We start from the raw sequence: 19,169 nt of genomic DNA on the forward strand, positions 1-19,169 counted from the left end.
CTGTTACTGTATATGCTTACAATGTGTTTTTATTTTTATTTAGGTAGTTGCTAGGTGTTGTCGGTGGTTGCCAATGCAATATTATATGCTAACAGTATGGTACTGTTTGTATTTTTGCAGTTGTTAGGGTGTTGTCGGTGGTTGCCAAGGTGATATTACTGTATATGTTTACAATATGGTTACTGTTCATACTTATGCAGTTGCTAGGGTGTTGTGTGTGGTTGCCAAGGTGATATTACTGTATATGTTTACAATATGGTTACTGTTCATACTTATGCAGTTGCTAGGGTGTTGTGGGTGGTTGCCAAGGGTGCTGTTACTGTATTATGCTTACAATGTGGTTGTTTGTATTTATGTAGTTGCTAGGATGTTGTCGGAAGTTGCCAATGTAATATTATATACTAACAGTATGGTACTGTTTGTATGTTGCTAGGTTGTTGTAGGTGGTCGTCAGGGGGATATTGCTGAATATGCTTACTATATGTTCACCGTTTGTATTTATGCAGTTGTTGTGGTGTTGTGGGTGGTTGCCAGGTTGATGTAACTGTATATGGATACAATATGGTTACTGTTTGTATTTATGCAGTTGCTAGGGTGCTATGGGTGGTTGCCATGGTGAAATTACTGTATATGTTTACAATATGGTTACTGTTCATACTTATGCAGTTGTAAGGGTGTTGTGGGTGGTTGCCAAGGATGCTGTTACTGTATATGCTTACAATATGGTTGTTTGCATTTATGCAGTTGCTAGGGTGTTGTCGGTGGTTACCGATGCACTGTTATATGCTAAAAGTATTGTACTGTTTGTATTTAGGCTGTTGCTAGGGTGTTGTCGGTGGTTGTCAGGGTGCTGTGGCTGAATATGCTTCTTTTATGTTCAGTGTTTGTAATTATGCAGTTGCTAGGGTGTTGTGGGTGGTTGCCAAGGGTGCTGTTACTGTATATGTTTACGATATGGTTGTTTGTATTTATGCAGTTGCTAGGGTGTTGGTGGTTGTTGCCAAAGGGACAGTTACTCTATACGCATACAGTATGGTTACTGTTTGCATTAATGCAGTTGTGGGTTGTTGCCAAGGGGATAGTTACTCTATATGCTTACAATGTGTTACTGTTTAGATTATTGCAGTTGCTAGGGTGTTGTGGGTGGTTGCCAAGGGGACAGTTACTCTATATGCTTACAATAGGTTACTGTTTAGATTAATGCAGTTGCTAGAGGGTTGTCGGTGGTTGTCAGGGTGCTGTTACTGTATATGTTAACAATATGGTACTGTTTGTACGTATGCAATTGCTAGGGTGTTGTCTAGGTGCTGTTACTCAAAATGCTTACAATATGGGAACTATTTGTTTTTATTGAGTTGCTACGGTTTTGGTTAGTTGTCAGGGTGCTGTTACTATATATGCTTACTATGTGGTTACTGATTGTTTTTATGCAGTTGCTAGGGTAGTTGTAGGTTGTTGCTAAGGGGCTCATTCTGTTTATGCCTTTTATAAGGTTACTATTTTTATTTTTGCAGTTGCTGATGTTACTGTAGAGGCAATGTTACTGTATATGATTACTATATGGTTGCAATTTGTTTTTATGCAGTTGCTAGGGCGCTTAGGGGTGTTGCCAAGGCAATGTTACCGCATATGATTATTAAATGGACGTCACGGTGGCGCAGTGGGTAGCACGATCGCCTCACAGCAAGAAGGTCGCTGGTTTAACCTCTGCTGGGTCAGTTGGTGTTTCTGTATGGAGTTTGCATGTTCTCCCTGCATTCGCGTGGGTTTCCTCCGGGTGCTCCGGTTTCCCCCACAGTCCAAAGACATGTGGTATAGGGGAATTGAGTGAGCTAAAATGTCCGTAGTGTATGTGTGTGTATGTGTGTGTATGGATGTTTCCCAGTAAAGGGTTGCAGCTGCATCAGCAGCGTAAAACATATGCTGGATAAGTTGGTGGTTCATTCCACTGTGGCGACCCCAGATTAATAAAGGGACTAAGCCGAAAAGAAAGTGAATGATGACTATATGGTTATTGTTTATGAATTTTGTAGGGTGTTGTGGGTGGTCACCAGGGTGATGTGACCGGCTGTTTCTAAGGCAGAGTTCATGTTTATTGTACTGTTTGCGAGGTGGTTAAATCTTTTAAATGAAAATACTGCTTTGTGTAATCAATTCAGTGGTTTCATTTCTTCCTCCATTTATTATTACCCATCCCATAACTGAAGCGATCGCTGTTTCATCAGTAGCTATCAACCACATTAGACTTGTTTTATGTCTATTTTTAGTTCAGCTACTCAGGATAATCTGAGTTTGTTGAAAGTGCTTCAAAGCTGTTTCTCCCCTTGTTATTGTTGCTGTGTTGTATTTGATGACAGAAATCATCCGGTGTTGAATGTGAATCAGCTGTTTAATTAGAAACACACACACACTGTAAATCCTGAGGGCCGCTGCCTTTTATCACACAAATGAGTCAATGAAACATTCCGGCGTATAATTGAAGAGTCGCCTATTGTAAGCATTTAAATGAATGATGTCTTAATTAATTTAAACACACTTCAGGGGCTTTGATTTTTTTTTTTTTTTTTTAATGCAAAGCAGATTTAGCCTTATCTTCATCATCAAAGTGAATGTCAATGTACTTTTAGAATTCATTCATTAATTTTCCTTCGGCTTAGTCCCTTACTTATCAGGGGTCACCACAGCGGAATGAACCACCAACTATTCTGGCATATGTTTTGTGCTGTGGATGGCCTTCCAGCCGCAAACAAGTACTGGGAAACACCCACACACACTTCGGCCGATTAAGTTAATCAGTTCCCCTATAGCGCATGTGTTTGGACTGTAGGGGGAACCGGAGCACCCGGAGGAAACCCACACCAACACAGGGAGAACATGCAAACTCCACACTGAAACGCCAAATGACCCAGCCGAGGCTCGAACCAGCGACTTTCTTGCTGTGAGGCCACAGTGCTAACAACTGAGCCCACATGCTGCCCCTACTACCCCTACATTTATATTAAAGCAACAACCAAACATGAAATTAGTCATGAAATCCTTTAGGGTCCTATAATACACCCAGCGCAATAAGGCACAAGACGTGTTTGGAGTGATTTGTTGCTGTTTTCAGATCAGCGCAACTGTAATTTTCTCGTTTTGCACCACATTGTTTAAATAGCAAATCCATTTGCTCCACTCTGTGAACTCATATGTGTGCTGGTCTATAAAGGAGGTGTGTTAAGGCGCATTGTTGAAGCACATTGACCAACCGCACCATTGAGTTTATTGATGATGATCTGCATTTGTATAATGTGATTATTATTAGCAGTATTATTGATTATCTGCAGATTTATATTTGCTTAATAAACACAAGTGTAGATTTGTCCAGCTGTGGGGTTTTGGAGACGTCTGCATCAGCATAAGAACAGGACGTGTGTTTGGATATAACTCAGTTTTTTGTTATTATTGTTTATTTATTCCTTTGCAGGAGATCAGAGCTGAATTTAGAAATAGTTTTGACACAAATCTTTGCGTTGAATAAAGGAAATTAAATATGTGGGCTAATGGATGTGTTCAGTGGAGTGAGTTTCCACCGTTTCCTCACTCCACCAAAGTAAAGGAGTAAAGAGTAAAAGTAAAGTAAAGAGGCTGAATGGAGGAGGCTCGCTCTTTATCTTCGCGCTGCAGATGCTCTGTTTAACTCACTAGTGAAGCATTGAGTTTTTTGTTTACTAAGTCTGTTTTGTAAATAGCAAATGCACCATGGAGCGACACAACTGACTCTTAAAGAGAATAAGAGACGAGACTCTGATTGGTTTAATACAGGTTATGCTCAAAACACACCCAGAACTTATGAAGAGAATAAGCACAACCCTGTTACACCATGCACCGGGCGCACAGCATATTTATCCATCCTTAACATAGCAAAAGTGGATTCGGACACATCCTTAATGCTTTTGCACCATGAGCTTTAGACTTTACGCCTAGATTGTTAAAATAGAGCCCTTAGTAAACTTATTAAAATCACATAACATGCTCACATAAGGCTGGTTAACATGCATGAGGGTTATTAAACTGTAGTGAAAACGAAAACCTGTTACTGAAATAAAGTAAAATGCTAAAAAACCTAAACTTTTTTTATTTCAGTAAAACTAAAACAGACATAAAATTATTAAATATATACAGTTTATATATATAATTATATAATTTTCCATGATTACAGCACATAATATTAGACTAGATCTTCTTTAAGACACTAGTATTCAGCTTAAAGTGACATTTAAAGGCTTCACAAGGTTAATTAGGGTAAGGTTAGGGTAATTAGGCAAGTCATTGTATAACATTGGTTTGTTCTGGAGACTATCCAAAACTAATATTCACCTTAAAATGGCTTTAAAACAATTAAAAACTGCTTTTATTCTAGCCGAAATAAAATAAATCAGACTTTCTCCAGAAGAAAAAATATTATAGGGAATACTGTGAAATATCCTCAATCTGTTTAACATCATTTTGTAGGGTGAATAATTTTGACTTCAACTGTACGCTTAAAAAAAAATCAAGATATTAAAAAACCTTCAGGGAATTAAGATGCTGAGTGACGCGTCATCACGTCTTGTGAAAAGGCTCCATAAGAAGCTGCTTTTCCTCCTCCTGCAGCCCAGCGTGTCTCTGTGCATGCAGGATAATTAGCTCAGGTGTGCCCGCTGTGCCCCTCTGCAGGGGTCAGAGGTCACAGGGCTCACCAGCTGCTGAGGAAGAGTGCTACGCTGGAGGCTCGGATGCCCAGGGAAGAGCAGTCCCGCCGGGCGCATTACCTGCACGCCAGGAGATCTCAATACACACGCTGATCTCCATGGACCCTTTCCATAAGCCTGTCACGATCCGTTTACCGGCCATCAGCATCTTAAATCCTTGACAATTTTTAATATTTAGAGTTTTAAAAAAAACGAATGTACATTTATATATATTTATGCATTTATTATATCATCTTTGCATCAAATTACAAAAAATGAATGAGCGCTTGTGTGAGGTGTGTGTAATGCAGTGTGTATGGTGGCAGGACAGTCGATCTGACGTTATTCTCTCTTCTGGCTGCCGTTATCAGACTCAATCTGAGATTGTACCAGGATGCTTAGAACTTTTCCTGTTGCACTAAAGCAGGGGTGTCCAAACTCGGTGCTGGAGGGCCGGTGTCCTGCAGAACTTGCCTCAGCACACCTGCAAGGATGTTTCTAGAAAGCCTATAAGAGCTTGATTAGTTAGTCTAGGTGTGTCTGATTGGGGTTGGAACTAAACTAGACACCAGCCCTCCAGGTCTGAGTTTGGACATGCCTGCGTTAAAGGGTCTTTACTCTCCCTTTAGTTGTTTCAGACCTGTTTGACTTTTGTTAAACACAAAAGAAGATGTTTTGAAGTAAGCTGGAAACAGGGCCGGCGCGTCCATAGAGCAACCTAGGAGGCCGAATAGAGAGGGCAACGTCCGCGACACTACCATCACCATCCGCGCCCTCAGTTATATTTGTGTCTAGTGTGGCAGATTATAGAGGGCAGCGTTCCCGACACTACCCTCACCACCCGTGCCCTTAGTTATATCCCCGTCTAGGGCGGCAGAATAGAGAGAGCGGCGTCCCCGACACTACCCTCACCACCCGCACCCTCAGTTATATTCGCGTCTAGGGCGGCAGAATAGAGAGGGCGGCGTACCCGACACTACCCTCACCACCCGCACCCTCAGTTATATTCGCGTCTAGGGCGGCAGAATAGAGAGGGCGGCGTACCCGACACTACCCTCACCACCCGCACCCTCAGTTACATTCGCGTCTAGGGCGATAGAATAGAGAGGTCAGCGTCCCCTACACTACCCTCACCACCCGAGCCCTCAGTTATATCCGCGTCTAGGGCGGCAGAATAGAGAGGGCGGCGTCCCCGACACTACCCTCACCTTCCGCGCCCTCAGTTATATCCGCGTCTAGGGCGGCAGAAAAGAGAGGGCATACATATATACATATAACAGCTTTCCTAAAGTGCTGTGAGGCTGATTACACAGATTTACCGCAGTAAAGGAGACACTGTCTTCTACATCATCAACACTCGCTCCTCCAGGACGCCTCGAGATCCTGATTCATAATTCATGAGGCTGCACTTATTAAAGCCGGACCGCTCACTTTGTCATGTGTCATCACCTAGTATATATTAGTGTGTGTAATCATCTGCAGTGATGGCCGAGTGTGTGTGTGTGGATTGTCTTCTCCTGTGTGTGTTTGTGTGTTCATGTGTGTTCATGTGTGTTTGTGTGTGTGTGTGTGTGTGTGTGTGTGTGTGTCTGTGTGTGTGTGTGTGTGTGTGTGTGTGTGTGTGTGTGTGGACGCGCTGGGGCTAATTGGGCGCTGTAAATAATTAATGCATCTGAAGACGCTCAGAAATGCCACTCTATGTGGACTTTCACTCTAATGGCCTTACTCTGCTTTTTTTGTGTGTGCGTGTGTGTGTGTGTGTGTGTGTGTGTGCATGCATATCTCTGTGTGTGTGTGTGTGTGTGTGTGTGTGTGTGTGTGCATCAGTGACAGTGGTGTGGTGTAGTGTGTGTGTTTGTGGTTGTGTTCGTTTATGGTGCTCATGAACGTGAGTGTGCATCAGTGTCAGTAGTGTGTGTGTGTGTGTGTGTGTGTGTGTGTGTTTGTTTCTGGTGCTCATTTATGAGGTGTGTTTTGTTGTGTGTGTTTGTGTGTCTGGTTGTAGTGAATTGTGTTGTTTGTGTTTGCATTGTGTGTGCATATCTCTGTGTGTGTGGGCGTATGTGTGTGCAAGTGTTTGTGAGTGTTTGTGTGTGTTTGTGTGTGTATGTGTGTGTTTGTGTGTTACTGGTGCTCATGAACGTGTGTGTGTGTGTGTGTGTGTGTGTGTTTGTGTGTGTGCGCACGTGGATGTGTGTGTGTTTCTGGTGCTCATTTATGGGGTGTGTTTGGGTGTGTGTCTGTGTGTGTGTTTCAGGGGCTCATTTATTTATTTATTGTCTGGTTGTAGTGAATTGTGTGTGTGTGTGTGTGTGTGTGTGTGTGTGTGTGTGCGCGAGTGTTTGTGTGTGTGTGTGTGTTTCTGGTGCTCATGAATGTGTGTGTGCATGAGTGGTGTAGTGTGTGTGTGCGAGTTTGTGTGTGTGTGTGTACGTACGTGTGTGTGTGTGTCGTGTGTGTGTGTGTGTTTCTGGTGCTCATATATAAGTTGTGTTTAGGTGTGTGTGTGTGTGTGTGTGTGTGTGTGTGTGTGTGTTTGTGTGTGTGTGTTTGTGTGTTTCTGGTACTCATGAATGTGTGTGTGCATGAGTGGTGTAGTGTGTGTGTGCGAGTTTGTTGGTGTGTGTGTACGTGTACGTACGTGTGTGTGTGTGTCGTTTGTGTGTGTGTGTGTTTCTGGTGCTCATATATAAGTTGTGTTTAGGTGTGTGTGTTTGTGCGAGTGTGTGTGTGTGTGTGTGTGTGTGTGTGTGTGTGTGTGTGCGAGTGTGTTTGTTTCAGGGGCTCATTCATGATGTATGTGTGGGTTTTGTTGTGTGTGTTAGTGTGTCTGGGTGTAGTGAATTGTGTTGTTTGTGTTTGCATTATGTGTGTGTGTGTGTGTGTGTGTGTGTGTGTGTGTGTGTGTGTGTCAGGAAGCTCATGTTCAGATGATAAGGTGTTCTGTATTAATCAGCATTTCCTCTCTCAGGATGAGAACATGAGTTTTATCTGTAATGTGGTGGAATTACTGACGTCTAACAGTGTTTCTGCTGCTCGTTCACACTCAGCACGCTTCTGCGGGTGGATTAAAGTATATTTTTTCATTCATTCATTCATTTTCCTTCAGCTTTGTCCCTATTTATCAGGGGTCGCCGCAGTGGAATGAACCGACAACTATTCCAGCATATGTTTTACATAGCGGATACCCTTTCCAGCTGTAACCCAATACTGGGAAACACCCATACACACACACAGACACACACACACACATTCATACACTATTTCCAAATTAGTTCATCAATTCCCCTATAGTGCATGTGTTTGTACTGTGGAGGAAACCGGAGCACCAGGGAGAACATGCAAACTCCACACAGAAATGCCAACTGACCCAGCCGGGACGAACCAGTGACCTTCCTGCTGTGAGGTAACAGTGCTAAGCACTGAGCCACAGTTGAGCACTAATTTATTAATTAAGAATGTGCTCTCCTCCTTTCGGCCGCTGCTGTTTCCTAAAGTAGAAGCTCATGCATTTTTAAATTGCAGAAATATTACATGTCAGACTGCCCGTCTGATCTATGAGCAGCAATATTTCATGCACATACATTTTTAAGCCGATGCGCCCTCAATTTAATATACTGTAGATCTGTGTTTCTCAACCACGTTCCTCGAGGACAACCAGCTCTGCACAAATTCCATGTCCCCGTAACCAAACACATTCAAGATCATCAGCTCTTCAGCAGAGACTGAAAGACCTGTAATGGGTGTGACAGACAAAGGAGACATCCAAACCATGCAGTGCTGGTGGTCCTCCAGGGACGTGGTTGAGAAACACTGCTGTAGATGTCAATTACAAAATAAAAGTCCTGATGTTTTTGTTTGATACTCTAATTCAGTGTTAAATAAGAAGGGTTTGTTTTTAAATCTAAGATATTTATAAATGAATTCATGAATGTATATATATATATATATATATATATATATATATATATATATATATATATATATATATATATATATATATATATATATATATATATATGTTTTTATACTATATTCATTCATTTTCTTTTCAGTTTAGTCCCTTTATTAATTAGGGGTCACCACAGCGGAAAGAACCGCCAACTTATCCGGCATATGTTTTACGCAGCGGATGCCCTTCCAGCTGCAACCCATCTCTGGGAAACATAATAATAATATTATTTATGAATGAGACAGGGTGTGCTGGACCCCTGTTTAATAAAAGGACTAGGACGAAATGAAAATGAATGAATGAATGAATTTGGCTATACATTTCTATATGGGCACCAAAACAGACAATTAATCCCATAATTACAATTATTTTATTATTATTATTATTATTATTATTATTATTATTATTATTATTATTATTAGCATTATTGTTATTATTATTATTATTATTTTATTTTTTATTATTATTGTATTATTATTATTATTATCATTATTGTTATTATTATTATTATTAATATTTTATTATTATTATTATTATTATTATTAATAATAATAATAAAATAGTTTTATTATTATTATTGTTATTATTATTATTATTATCATTGTTATTATTATCATTATTATTATTAATAAAATAGTTTTATAATTATTATTATTATTATTATTTTTATTATTATTGTATTATTATTATTATTATTATTATTAATAATAATAAAATTATTTGATTATTATTGTTATTCTTATTTTATTTTTATTATTATTGTATTATTATTATTATTATTATATTATTGTTATTGTTATTATTATTATTATAATTATTGTTTTATTATTATTATTATTATTATTATTATTATTATTATTATTATTATTATTATTATTATTGCTATTATTATTATTTTATTATTATTAATTATTAAAGCATTTCACAATATTGTAGTTTTTGATATGCGTCTATATATTTGAGAAGTGTTTATTTATATTTATAAATTAAATATGTATATCTAATACAATATATATATTGATATAACTACACAACATAAATATTAATAAGTATTTGGGGTTTGTATTTTTTAATTGTATATATTTATATGTATATTTAAACACAGTACACACACATTAGGTAAATATAAACTTTTTTATTTTATGCACAACTTTTATTATGCATGTGATTAACAGTAATTAATCGTTTGATAGCACCATGAGTATAATCTGTAGTGTTTTCTGTCGGTCTGATTGTGTATCGAGTGCTTGTGAATGAATGAGTGCTCAGTAAACATCAGTGTTTATATGTTAAGAGGATTCACACGCTCCTCTGCTCCAGCCATGGCTGTAAACAGAGCACAATAGTGTTGTGGATCTCATGGAAAAATCACATTCCTGATAAATCTGCCAGTAATGTGTTGTGTGTGACTCTGCTTTTCTGGCCAGACGGATGAATCACGTCTCATTTATTAACAGTTCAGCTTGAACAGCAGTTTATATGCTATTTTAAAGTGTGCTATTATTGTGCTTAGTCTCTTACAGCAGATTTAAATCCATCTAATGGAATGACGGTATACAATATACAGATGAAGTCAGAATTATTAGCTCCCCTGTTTATTGTTTTCCCCTTAATTTTTGGTTAGCAGAGAGCAGATTTCTTCAACACATTTCTAATCATAATAGTTTTAATAACTCATCTCTAATAACTGATTTATTTTCTCTTTGCCATGATGACAGTAAATAATATTAGACTAGATATTCTTCAAGACACTTCTATACAGCTTAAAGTGACATTTAAAGGCTTAACTAGGTTAATTAGGGTAACTAGGCAAGTTATTGTATAACGATGGTTTGTTCTGTAGACTATCAGGAAAAAATAAATAGCTTAAAGGGGCTAATAATATTGACCTTAAAATGGTGTTTAAAAAAATAAAAACTGCATTTTTTCCAGCCGAAATAAAACAAATAAGACTTTCTCAAGAAGAATAAACATTATCAGACATACTGTGAAAATTTCATTACTCTGTTAAACATCATTTGGGAAATAATTAAAAAAGAAAAAAAAGATTTAAAGCAGCGTAATAATTCTGACTTGTACTCTAAATTTTGAGTCTGAATAAAAATGGATTATTTTGCAAGTGTTTTTGAGGCCTGTGACTGTGTGACAGGCGCGGCACAATTGTCTTTTGCTAGTTTCAGCTTGGCGCAAGAGTGGTTTTGAGGTGTTACGTTAGGCTGTTTAAATAGCAAATGCTCATAGGCGCGCTCATAGGCGTTCTAGTCTAAAAAGGAAGACGTTCTGAGGCGGACCGCTGGCGCGTTGCTATTTTGAGAAACTATAATAGATTTTTCATTAGACTAAAACAAACCCGGTCTAAACTCCAGCGCAGAGTTGCACCTCACTTACACACTGCTTAATACACACGAGAGAGCAATAGGCAAATATCTTTACATATGAAAAAATGTAAATATTAAGGATATATATAGGATATAATAAGAATAGATATAGGATATAAATATAAAGGATTAAAATATTACAAAACATATTATTTTCCTGCCTACATAAATTTGAAAAATCACTGCTTTTATGTCTTCTTCATCTCGGGAGGCTTTTTCAGTTCATTCATAACAATTTGCTTTTGTATACTGTTATTATTATTAGCAGTATTATTTATTATATCCATATTTATATTTGTTTTATTAAAAACAAGCTTAGATTTGTCCCCCTGTCAGGTTTTAAACCATATGGGGCACAGCATGTGTTTTAGGATATAACTCAGGTTTTTGAGCACACTTCATTATTATTGTTCATTTATTTGTTTGCTGGAAATTAGAACTGAATTTAGAAATAGTTTTGAAACGAATATTTGCGCTTAACAAACGCAATTAATTATTTATAGGCTAATTGATGTCTGTGCGTACAAGGTTTCCCTATCCAAGAGCGAAAGTGAAAGTAGATCCATTATCTTTCATTCTCACGCAGTAGATGCTGTTTAACAGTTTTCTGTTAAAAAGACTGTTAACTGTTTGCTAGTGAAATGCTCGGTTTTTCCACTTAGACTTAGGGTGCATTCACACCTACACTTTTGTTTTGGAACGTATCTCGTTTGCCCAGTTAGCGCGGTTCGATTGGCATATGTGAACAGGGCAATCGCGCTCTGTTCCGCGCCAAAGTAATCGCTCCGAGATCGCTTTAATGAGGTGGTCTCGGCTCGATTGAAACGAACCCTGGAGCGGTTCGATTGCAGTGAGAAAGCGATCCGATCCGAGCGCGGTTATATCACAGTGTTTTATGGATATGTAATAGGCTTACGGCTATATGAAGAGAGAATTATGAGTAGGACGGGAAGTTTCGCGAGTCTCCGGATGCCCGCAAACGAGTGATGATCTCCCGGTAATCTCACGTCTCCCTCCCAGTCCTCAAATAGGCATCGTCGCGCACCCTTCTCACCCCTCCCCACCGCATCTCTCCTCAGACACGTCACGCGCGCACCCTGTCAATCACCACCAAACCACCACCTCTCCTGACAGCTGAGCGGGACGCTGCAAAATAAACCCTGACACTCTGACCAATGTGAGGAGAGTTTACTCGCACGTGACTTGTTTTAGCTCTTATGGTCCGATTAGAAACTTTGCAGTGTGAAAGCAAACCGCTCCAAGAGCAAAGAGCAACAATGCAACAATTTTAATCTCGAAACAACTGAATCCATTCACAGGTGTGAAAGCAGCCTTACTTTGCGTCATGTAAATAGCAATTGCGCTTAAGGCGCGACGCAGCTGCTCTTAAAGGGAATGGGAGATGAGACTCTGATTTATTCTCAAAACACACCTTTAACTCATAAGGAGAATAAACTCAACCCTTTTAGACCATGCGCCTTGGCGCAAAGCAGATTTTCCCATCCTTAAATTAGCAAAAATGCGTTCTGACACACCCTGAATTCATTTGTGCCCTGCGCTTTGCGCTCTGCGCATAGACCGTCAAAATAGAGCCCCTAGTCTACTCAAATCTGGCCGAAGGAGGGAGAGTCCTGCTGTGGACATGTGAACTGGGTTAATGCAGTGAAGCGTGTGTTAATGCAGCCCTTCACACACACATACCCACACGCCTGTCTCTGCAGCTGATGGATTCTGGGTAATGAGATGCAGGAGTCTTACAGGGCATTTCAGTGCTGTCAGTTTAATAACTCTGTTGTGCAGATTAAACACTTCCACACTACAAAGGTTCATCCGGGTTTTAAACAATAAAGCTGTTTTCGTGCAACACTTTGTTCATCAGGGTGGCGCAGTGGGGAGCACGTTCACCTCACAGCAAGAAGGTCGCTGGTTCGAGCCTCGGCTGGGTCAGTTGGCGTTTCTGTGTGGAGTTTGCATGTTCTCCCTGGTTCGGTGCAGGTGAATTGAGTAGCCTAAAATTGATCTAATTGAAATAAAATCTAGCTATACTGGATTAATCCGTCTAATTTAGTGTGTGTTCTCTAGTGCAGGGTCATCGCTTATTTAATCATCAGATGTCATGTTATAGTTAAACACCTTTAAGTGATTCACTGAGAAATTCTGCGCTCGCTGCCTGTAACTATAACTTACATTTTGCTCACCAGGGCTCGAAATTGCGACCATTTTGGTCACATATGTGCCTGAAATTTTACCTATACGACTTTAAAATAAATTTGGGAGCATTTGTGCGAGTGCAAAAAAATTGTTGTGTGCGACCAGTTTTTAGATCGCCCCCTGGGGGCTGGCTGCAGTACAAGTCATAAAGCCCGCCTCCTCTTGAGCCCAAATAAAAAAAAATATTACACTTGCAATAAAATGTCCCGAAAGATGGTTCTGGTGGATTAAGGCACTGGTTATTGTGCTGAAATAGGTGCAGATCTTCATTTGTGTAAACAGTTTGTTTTTAGCAGTAATTTAATGCTGGGCGTGTCATCGTGATTGACAGCTGTGATTGACAGTTTCTCAGCGCGTCTGAGCTTCAGCAGGAGACTGAAGTGTTATTATTCGATTTATGTGTTATTTTACCATGACAAAATGAGTTCAGCAGTAAACTACAGTTTCTGACATACATGATCTGGTGGAACACTGTTTATTCGCTAAGGTCAGGGCTTTTTTCGGGCTTTATTAGTTTGCTGATACACGCCTAACCACCCAGATAGCAAAATACACTCGGGCCATTTCCGGCTAGATTCTTGCCTGCCGGAGACTTACCCCTCAGAGCTCAGACTGACTACCTCTGCTGGATCTACTCCAGATGCCTGGACTCACTACCCGATTCCAGCCCGATTCCAGCCTCAATCGAGCCAGATGCGGCGGCCGAGCGAGCCGGCGCTGCCGCGTGCGAGCCGGAATCAGCCCGCGACGCCGCGAGTAGGTTATGCGGTGCGGCCCGGAGCTGGCGCGATTGAATATATAAAACCCTCATATTTGTTATCGTTATTACATCCATTTGTGTTGATATGACAGCAAACGCATGCTGAGAAGTTCGGGGGTGTGGTTGATTTTACATAAAGCGTTTGGTTGGAAGCTCGACTCCGCTCATTTTGGCGGCTCCTCCTCTGGCTCCATCAGACAGTCCTTCTGCGCATGTCAAGGCTCCAATTTCAGCAGTGTTTTGCGACAGTTTGTGCCCGTCAAGCAGGCGTTTTGCCCTCAAGGCGTTCAATGGGAAAATGGGCTGTCGCGTCGTCCATATTTTTTACAGTCATTGGTTCCAACCCAAGCTCATTCTGAAATCGTAGTCCCGCGGACATTTCTGGAGACAGCGGAATACGTCCCGGGGGGTACGTACGGCTGCGTTTATTTTTTTCAAGCGAACGCTGCGGGGCAGTGTGACGCTGTTCCCTACCGCGCTTGCCGGCCGGCCGACCGCTTACTTTGTGGAGGGCTTTCCCGCTGCAACCCGTTTGTCCACTCAGCTCACCGTGTACTTCGGCAGGCTCGAGATGCAGAGAGGAGTCGACCACGGCAATCGGTTTCAAGTACGGGGAAGAGCGGTTCCAGCAATCAGGTAAGACAAAAACAGAATCCCAAAAATTAAGTGAACGAGTTTTGTAACAGGGTGAGGACACGGTGAAATCCAAAAACGCGGTAGAAAAAAGGGCTTTTCTTTTTTTGGACGGCTTTTGTTAACTGGTGCTCGGGTTTAGGGAAGCGAGCTGGCGGGCGGGCGGGTCGATCGGTAAAATTGGTTAGGTTCAAGGAAGGAGGAGGGCGGGTCGACCGATTGGCCGGTCGCGCAGTCAATCATCCGGTCAGTCGGACAGCGGCCTCTGGTGGGTTCACGCGAGAACAGCACTGGTGCGAACGGCACTCGTGAGAGAAATTGAGAAGCGGAAAAAGTGTACACAGTGGCCTCGCGGATTCACGAAAACAAACACTGCAAAAATACGTACCTCCCGGGACATATTTCACGGTCTCCAGAAACATTTTCAGAATAAGCCTGGGTGGCTTCTAATATTGTCTTCCAGGGGTAGCATTTATATTGTAAACAGCTAAGAGCCTAAAACTGATCCTTGAGGCACCCCATACTTTACTGGCCTGACTTGTGAAAGCTGTCCATTAATGTTTCCAAACTGGTAATGGTCAGCTAAGTAAAGGGTCATTTTCTGCTGGAGATAGTTCATTCATTCATTCATTTCCTTGTCGGCTTAGTCCCTTTATTAATCTGGGGTCGGCACAGCGGAATGAACCGCCAAATTATCCAGCATTTATTTTTACACAGCGGATGCCCCTCCAGCCGTAACCCATCTCTGGGAAACATCCACACACACACACTCATACACTACGGACAATTTAGTCTACTCAATTCACCTGTACCGCATGTCTTTGGACTGTGGGGGAAACCAGAGCACCCGGAGGAAACCCATGCGAATGCAGGGAGAACATGCAAACTCCACACAGAAACGCCAACTGAGCCGAGGTTCGGCCCAGCGACCTTCTTGCTGTGAGGCGACAGCACTACCTACTGCGCCACTGCATCGCCCCCTGCTGGAGATAGTGTTGCACTAAAATACTAAATGAACACTAAATGAACAGAAACACATTAGCAGTTTTAAAACCTTGACTTTCCCAAACCACAGTAAACCTTGAAACCGATTATCGTCCCATGGCTAGTATATGCATGCATGTGTGCCTATGTGTGTGTGTATGTGTGTGTGTGTGATCAGCCTCAGGCCCTCAGTAGTAACAGTGTCCTCCTCCAGAGAGCTGCAGTGGTCTGGAGAGTGGATGAGGACGGGTGTGGTGTTTTACGGTCTCACACACATCAGGAACAAGAGCAAAAACACACCAGGGTGAGAAAATCCTTTAAATCTGTGTTTCAGAGCTCACAGCTGATGCTTTTGATGAGTGTATGTTGTAGAAACGGCTGCTTAGGGGAGGTTTATCAAGTATTATGTCTGTAATTGGATTGTGCTGTTGTAATTTGATGCTTTTTTTCTATTTTAAATGTCTAGTCTGTGTTTTGGAGTTGATTAAACGTTGATGTTTACTGCATTTAATAACTAATCAGATATATAGAAATGCTTACTACTGTAGGTTTTAGCGTGTTTGTTGTAATTTTTAATTGCATTCATATTTTAAGTCGTCTGTTAAATGACATGGAGTCTGTTAAATAACATGTAGTTGTCCAAAATGTGTATTAATTAAAGTATTTTTAGAAAACAATGCAAATAAATGAATATGAACGCCGTCAAGCTACAAATATGGCACACAAACAAGTCACATGATGCTTTATTAGACTTTTTAACTTACAGTTTTTGAGTCTTGCATAATCAAATACTCAAAATATATTGATATATTGTTAGAAATGGGTTATCTATTCAAAATATATTTTTTATTGTACAATAATCATTTATTTTTGTTTCAAATTGAACCAAGTTAAATCTTTGCTAGCTTTGTAGTAAAAACTTTTGAAAATCATCTTACAATTGCAATAGTAAATCATAGTAAATACTCTCTAATACTGTATATATTATATTATTTGCAACTCTTTGTTAATGAATGCTCCAGCATGATGTAGCATTAACTATAGTGAACTGATAAATAATGTAGTATACTTTAGTTTTTACTACAGTAAACTGTGGTGTGTTGTAGTATAAGATAATAATATGTAGTACAAGGATATGTATTTTTGTTTATATTACTGTAGTTGTTGTTACCACAGCATCTATAGAACAAATACAACAGATCAACTATAGTTTTTGTTGTTACCATAGCAACTATAGAATGAACACAACAGATCAATTACTATACTTTCTGTTGTTACCATAGCAACTATAGAACAAACACAATAGATTATTTACTATAGGTTCTGCTGTTACCATAGCAATTATAGAATGAACACAACAGATCAATTACTATAGTTTCTGTTGTTTCCATTGCAACCATTAAATGAACACAACGGATCAATTACTATAGTTTTTTTTGTTACCATAGCAACTATAGAACGAACACAAAAGTTCAATAACTATGGTTTTGTTGTTACCATAGCAACTATAAAACGAACACAACAGATCAATAACTATACTTTCTGTTGTTACCATAGCAACTATATAACAAACACAACAAATCAATTACTGTAGTTTCTGTTGTTACTATAGCAACTATAGAACGAACACAACAGATCAATTACTATACTTTCTGTTGTTACCATAGCAACTATAGAACAAACACAATAGATTATTTACTATAGGTTCTGTTGTTACCATAGCAATTATAGAACGAACACAAGAGATCAATTACTATAGTTTCTGTTGTTTCATAGCAACTATAGAGCGAACACAACAAATCGATTACTGTAGTTTGTGTTGTTACTATAGCAACTATAGAATGAACACAACAGATCAATTACTATACTTTCTGTTGTTACCAAAGCAATTATAGAACGAACACAAGAGATCAATTACATTCGTTTCTGTTGTTACCATAGCAACTTTAGAATGAACACAACGGTTTAGTAGCTATATTTTCTGTTTTTACCATGCCAACTATAGAACGAACACAACAGATCAATTACTATTGGTTCTGTTGTTACCATAGCAACTGTAGAACGAACACAACAAATCAATTATTATAGTTTCTGTTGTTTCATAGCAACTATAGAGCGAACACAACAAATCGATTACTGTAGTTTGTGTTGTTACCGTAGCAACTATAGAACGAACACAACAGATCAATTACTATACTTTCTGTTGTTTCCATAGCAACTATAGAACAAACACAATAGATTATTTACTATAGGTTCTGTTGTTACCAAAGCAATTATAGAATGAACACAAGAGATCAATTACATTCGTTTCTGTTGTTGCCATAGCAACTATTAAATGAACACAACGGTTTAATTACTATGTTTTCGGTTTTTACCATGCCAACTATAGAACGAACACAACAGATCAATTACTATTGGTTCTGTTGTTACCATAGCAACTGCAGAACGAACACAACAAATCAATTACTATAGTTTCTGTTGTTACCATAGCAACTATAGAACGAACACAACAAATCGATTACCGCAGTTTCTATTGTTACCGTAGCAACTATAGAATTACTATAACAGAGTAATTTTAGTATGTTACTATAGAATGCTTCAAAAACACTGTAGTATTTACAGTAATTTAATATTGTACTTTTTATTTGGGTTTACAAGACACTTTCCAATGTGTCGACAAGTCATAAAATGTGGTTTGTAAAGTAGTAGTCTTCAAAATGCCTGAAATCTAAAATGAGCCAAAAAGAAAAGCATGTGAAACTACAGATGAGATGTTTGTGCAATGAATATATTGAAAGTGATTCTGTAAATGCTCATTATCAGATTTGTTGGTGTTGAAAGGTTGCATTAGCATGAATCTTTTTTTTTCTGTGCGTCTCTTTATCTCCTGGAAGTCTCTCTTTCTCTCTCACACACACAGTGTTTCTTTTGTGTTTGCTCCCCAAAGCATGTGATTTGTGATGCTCGCGGGCTCTTGTCGTCCTCTATTAGTTAAGGATTCAGTTCTGTGTTTCCAACAACAGCGCTTTCAAAAATGATCATCCCTTTCAAACCTGTTCATTCTTAAAGTCTGTGTGAAACTAGAATCTACCATAGCAGCGTCCCAAATGACACAGTGTACAATTATGCACTTGTACACTCAACCAGGGTAGTGTAGAGTTTAGTGTCATTGCAAATGGAAGATTCATTAAACAGATTACCAAACAGGGTCACAGTTTATTTTGATGGTCCGTTTGTTGAATTTAAGTCACATTGCATCTACATGCCAACTAATTCTCATTAGATTATAAGTAGACTGTTAGGTTGGGGTTAGGGTTAGTGTTAGTTGTCATGTACTTATAAAGTTTCTTATAGTCAGTCAAATGTCTGTTGAAGGAGCAGTATCAGCAGATATTAAGCAGACAGTCTACTAATACTCAAATGGACCATCAAAATAAAGTGTTACCGCTATCATGAATATAAGTGTATTCACCATCGGGAGGCGCATATTCACTTATGTGGGAGAATTTTGCTTTCACAATCCAAAATAAATCAATTGA

General features: G+C 39.5%; 1 protein-coding gene across 2 annotated transcripts in view; it reads left to right on the forward strand.

Moving 5' to 3' along the window:
* Positions 1-19,169, forward strand: part of rab27b (RAB27B, member RAS oncogene family) — a 53,381-nt gene that overhangs the window by 6,561 nt on the left and 27,651 nt on the right. Inside the window, exon 2 of one of the 2 annotated variants that reach the window (XM_068215946.2) lies at positions 15,845-15,934. The exons of the other annotated variant lie outside the window; for it this stretch is intronic. Coding sequence (XP_068072047.1) covers positions 15,870-15,934 — 65 coding nt within the window. The 5' untranslated portion in view covers positions 15,845-15,869. The remainder of the gene's footprint in view (positions 1-15,844; positions 15,935-19,169) is intronic. 2 annotated transcript variants of the gene reach the window in all.

This window comes from Danio rerio, chromosome 21, assembly GCF_049306965.1.
Source record: "Danio rerio strain Tuebingen ecotype United States chromosome 21, GRCz12tu, whole genome shotgun sequence".
Lineage (NCBI taxonomy): Eukaryota > Metazoa > Chordata > Actinopteri > Cypriniformes > Danionidae > Danio > Danio rerio.